The sequence below is a fragment of the Mus pahari genome, chromosome 19 (assembly GCF_900095145.1).
Source record: "Mus pahari chromosome 19, PAHARI_EIJ_v1.1, whole genome shotgun sequence".
In the NCBI taxonomy this organism is placed as follows: domain Eukaryota; kingdom Metazoa; phylum Chordata; class Mammalia; order Rodentia; family Muridae; genus Mus; species Mus pahari.
In genome coordinates, this window is record NC_034608.1 from 86,389,773 (window position 1) to 86,394,651 (window position 4,879).

At 53.6% G+C, this 4,879-nt stretch overlaps 1 protein-coding gene across 2 annotated transcripts in view; it reads right to left on the bottom strand.

Moving 5' to 3' along the window:
• Unc13a (unc-13 homolog A) overlaps nt 1-4,879 on the bottom strand; it is a 46,498-nt gene that overhangs the window by 13,436 nt on the left and 28,183 nt on the right. For both annotated transcript variants that reach the window (XM_029532109.1, XM_021219748.2), the window contains exons 29-34: nt 4,399-4,495; nt 4,078-4,221; nt 2,681-2,764; nt 1,715-1,792; nt 1,440-1,528; nt 943-1,095 (exon numbers count right to left, since the gene is read on the bottom strand). In XM_029532109.1, the coding sequence (XP_029387969.1) occupies nt 943-1,095; nt 1,440-1,528; nt 1,715-1,792; nt 2,681-2,764; nt 4,078-4,221; nt 4,399-4,495 (645 nt within the window). The remainder of the gene's footprint in view (nt 1-942; nt 1,096-1,439; nt 1,529-1,714; nt 1,793-2,680; nt 2,765-4,077; nt 4,222-4,398; nt 4,496-4,879) is intronic.

Consider the following 4,879-nt stretch of genomic DNA (forward strand, 5'->3'; position numbering starts at 1 on the left):
ACCCACTCATCCATCCACCCATCATCCACCCACCCACTCATCCATCCACCCATCATCCACCCACCCACTCATCCATCCACCCATCATCCACCCACACACCCATCCATCTACCCATCCATCCACCCACATACCTACCCACCTCATCCATCCACCCGTCATCCACCCACACACTCATCCATCCATCATCCACCCACACACACATCTACCCACCCATCCACCCATTCATCCATCCACCCACCCACCCACTCATCCATCCATCTATCCATTCATCCACTTTTCCATCCATCCACCCATCCATCCATCCATCCATCCATCCATCCACCCACTCATCTATCCACCTACCCACCTATCCATCCATCTACCCATCCATCCATCCACCCATCCATCCATCCACTCACTCACCCATCCATCTACCCATCTACTCATCTACCCACCCATCCTTTCACCCATCCATCCATCCACTCATCCATCTACCCACTCATCTATCCACCCACCCACCTATCCATCCATCTACCCATCCATCCACTCATCCATCCATCCACCCATCCACTCATCTATCCACCCACCCACCTATCCATCCATCTACCCATCCATCCATCCATCCACCCATCCACTCATCTATCCACCCACCCACCTATCCATCCACCCACCCACCCATCCATCCATCCATCCACTCACTCACCCACCCATCCATCCATCCATCCATCTATCTATCTATCCATCCATCCACCCATCCATCCATCTACCCACCCACCTTCCAAGGACCTGTCCACCATATTTTAAATATCTGCCCTCCATCCACCCTTGTATTTTGTGACTCAGTCCGCCTCATGCCCATGCCATTCCATTGGTCTATCATGGCACCCTACATGCACAGAAACAGCAGCAGGCACCCATGCACCCAGCCTCCTTCCCCTCACCCCCTCTTCTTTCCACCCTCACTTGCTGTCCAGAAGATCCATGATGGGCTGCAGCACATTGTCTGCATCCTGGGCCACACTGCTGCAGGCACTGGCAGGAACATTGCCTGTGCCCTTCACCTGGCTCAGGATGTCACCCATCTGTCTGACACACTCCTCAATGTGTGGCTGGAAGCTGTGGACACAGCAGAAAGGTATTCAGCCCAGGTTCTGTGTCTGAGAGGGTGAGGCCACTCAATGAGGATCTGTGGCCTGGGTCCCCACACTAAGAGGCAACGGCACCAATGAGCCCAGATGGTGGGCATTCTCCCCTGAGACTCCCTATGTGACTATCAGGCCAGAATTCCTTCTCTTCTGGCCCGCTGCGGACGGGATTGGTTAAGTGACTCACAGGTACCCCTATTGCCATGCTGTGGGAAAGATATGTCTGCGTCTGCCCTTAGCATGAGCCAAACATCAGAAGCCCAAGGTTTGGGGTCTTCCCTGCTCACATGTTCCCGTCCTGGAGATGCCACCCACCTGGTGGCAAACACATGGCTGAGTTCATCCAGGACATTGTTGAGTTTCACCTGCAGCTCCTTCAGGGTGCCACTGGCCTCGGCGTCCAGCTGAGGGGGGCAAAGTTGTTAACACCCCTGTCTTCTCATGTCCTTGGGAGTGTCTAATGGGCTGGGGAAGGCAACTGAGGCTCAGGCAGCCAGGTCTCCCTGGTAGGACTGCAATTCACATCCAAGCCATGATCTCAGGAATGGGGCCATGGGGCGAGACCCTCCGAAACGCATCCTGGTGCCTACCTCCTTCCCGCCCATCGCCTCAAACATCTTTTCCAGCTGCACCCGTAGCTGCTGTGTGTTGTTCATGAGGATGCAGGGCTGAGAAAAGTAAAAGTCAGGCTGGTGACTTCCCACCACCTCTTGGGGACTGGGAAATGGGGGTCCCCTAGGGGATGGGAGACAATAGCCCTGGACATGCATGAATTGGGGAAAGGATCCCTTGGACCAGATGGAACACGCCTGCAGCGAAATCCCCCTGGGGTAGGAAGGCCAAAAAGGGGCAGAAAGGAGTTCTCATTATCCCCCTGCCTCTGATGAAGCTACACCCTGGAAGTGACCCTTAGCACTCGGGAAAGCATATCCTTACCCTCATGTGCACTCATAGGAACCCCAGACTCACAGGCTCAGTCACACAGGCATGAACACACTCATGTCCCAGGCCTCAACACAGCTATACCAAACAGTTAGATGGTTGGGCCCAGAGGCACATAGCTGTCACCCTAGCACTTAGAAGGTGGAGACAGGATATTAGGGGTTCAAGGCCAGCCTGAGCTACATAGCCAGTCTGAAGCTACCTGGGCCATGAAGCTAGCTGGCACTGAGCCTGTAATGCATAGCAAGTTCAAGGCCAGTTTGGGCTACACACTGGATTAAAGGCCACCTTGAGATACTTAGCAAGGTTGAGGCTAACCTGGGCGACATGGGAAGCGCAAAGCCAGTCTGGGCTTCATTTTGAGAGCTTGTCTCAAAAACCCAAACAAACAAGTAACCACCTCCAAACCCCGCACAACCAGACAGACAGACAGACAGACAGACAGATCAACACAATCCACACAATCACACATGATCTTGCTGATTCATGTCCCTTCAGTGGAGTTTGTTGTCTCAAGCCTCATGTCAGAGCCTGGGACCCTGGACCCTGAGGGAAGCTGGGCGGGGCCAGGAGGGACAGGGCTGGGAGAAAGCAGGGCGGGCGCCCCAGGTCACCACTTTCTCCTTCTCCTTGGAGCAGTAGGAGGCGAAGTCCTTGGAAACGATGTCTGCATACTGGAGAAGCACATTGCTAATGGTCTGCGGACAGAGAGACAGATGAGAGGGAGGGCTGCAGCGTCAGGGGCCCTGGCCCCCGCCACCGTCTACTACAGACATTATGGTGACTGGGGTGCACATTAGGACCGCTAGGACCCAGAGGGGACCCCGCCCTGTGGAAGGGTTGCTTTCTCTACACTAACTCTTTTATCTATCTATCTATCTATCTATCTATCTATCTATCTATCTATCTATCTATCTATCTAATCGCCTGGCCTTCCCAGAGCAAGGATTAAATATAAGCCCCACCATACCCATGTGCCCTCCTCTGCTTTGAAGGAACCAACCACAGTATTGAACCCCTGATCCCACATGGGATCCAGATGCCAGTGTTTGATCCCAGGTGAATGGCCACCCAGTGAAACTCGCCAGAGCCAGTTGTGCCTGTGTGAGCCTCCAACACTGGAGAGTCATGCAGCAACTCAGATCCCAACCTGCAGCTCCAAGCCCACCCAACCCAGAACACACACTCACCTCCCCAACGTTTTGATTCCTTGGAGTTGATCATTGTCTTTGTTTTCTACATTTGTCTACTTTTGCTTTGTTTTATTTAAGTTTTCTTTGTGTAGTGCTGGGAACCAGCCCCTGGGCCTTGCACACACAAGGCAAGTCTCTCTCTCTCATCTCCTACCTCCCCAACAGAAACTTTTTTTGTTGTTGTTTTGTTGAGACAGGGTTTCTCCGTGTAGCCCTGGCTGTCCTGGAANTCACTCTGTAGACCAGGCTGGCCTCGAAAACAGAAATTTGCCTGCCTCTGCCTCCCGAGTGCTGGGATTAAAGGCGTGAGCTACCACGTCCAGCCAGAAACTTTAAAAATGTAATTAATTTGTGTGTGGGGTGAGGTGGGTGGGTGTGAGCGTGTGTGCCTGTGTAAGACAGACAACAGGCTTGCAGGGCTCAGCTCTCTCCTTCCATTCTATGAATCCTGGGGATTGAACCTGGGTCTTCCGGCTTGGTGGCAAGCACCTGCACCCACTGCGTCATCTCACTAACCCTCCTCAATTTTTTTTTTTCTAGAGTTATCAGGAAAGTTTCACTTTGTTCTTTTGGCTTTTCTTTTTGAGGTACTGGGGATGCCACCAGGGCCTTGGAGACACTGGATCATAGCTTTGCTGCTAGACTGCCTCCTATCGCTCAACTTCAGTATTGACTCTAACCGCCCCTCTGCGCAGCTCACCTCCAGCCCTGAAGCAACCTGACTTCATCTTCAGTGGCATGGCCCTCCGCCTCCATCATCCAAACAAATACCATGCCTCAACCCTGTCCCATCTCGCCTCACCCGTCCCAGGTCGCACCTTGGCAAAACGCCGCATGTAATGGCCCACAATCTGGGGATCAGGACATTCCAGCTTCTTGATGATCTCGAAACTCTGGTTAAGCTGGGAGAAGACGTCCACCACTGAGCAAGAGAACAGGGCGTGCTCTGAGGTCTGCTGGAACTGCAGGGAGAAGACGGCGTCAGGCTAGGCCATGGCATCGCTCCTTGAGGGTCCAGGCCTACAGGAGGGCGGAGGCCTTGGGCTGGGTGCAGACCTCAAATTCCACAACTGCTGAATGTGTACAGGAGGTACCCACAAACAGGACAGGATAGTGGCCACCACCCACGGCCTGCTCACCCCGTCCTTCTTGTCCCGCTCGAGGGCACCATGCAGAAAGTCCCGGGACACCTCCTCATTCTCATCCAACCACTGGATGACGAAGGGCTCAAACCACCTGTAAAGGGACAGACCAGCTGGGATGCCCCTGTGGACTCTGTGGCCAGTTCCACCCACCTCACCCACTGTGTGCTGGGCCTGCTTCTGACCTGGTACTGGGGTGCAGGCTTTAATCCCAGCTCTTGGACATGGTGACCTGAGCTCTGTCCCCAGATTCCATCCCCCAATGGATTTGTGACTTCAGCTTGGTTAGAGTTTCCTTAATATAGTTATTTAAATACAGGGTTGATGTAGCCCAGGCTACCCTCAAACTCACTAGGTACCTGAGGATGACTCTGAAGAGGGAGAAGGATAAAGAGGAGAAGGGAGGAGGAGGAGCAAGGAGAAGGGAGAAGGAGGAGCAAGGAGAAGGGAGGAGGAGGAGCAAGGAGAAGGGAGGAGG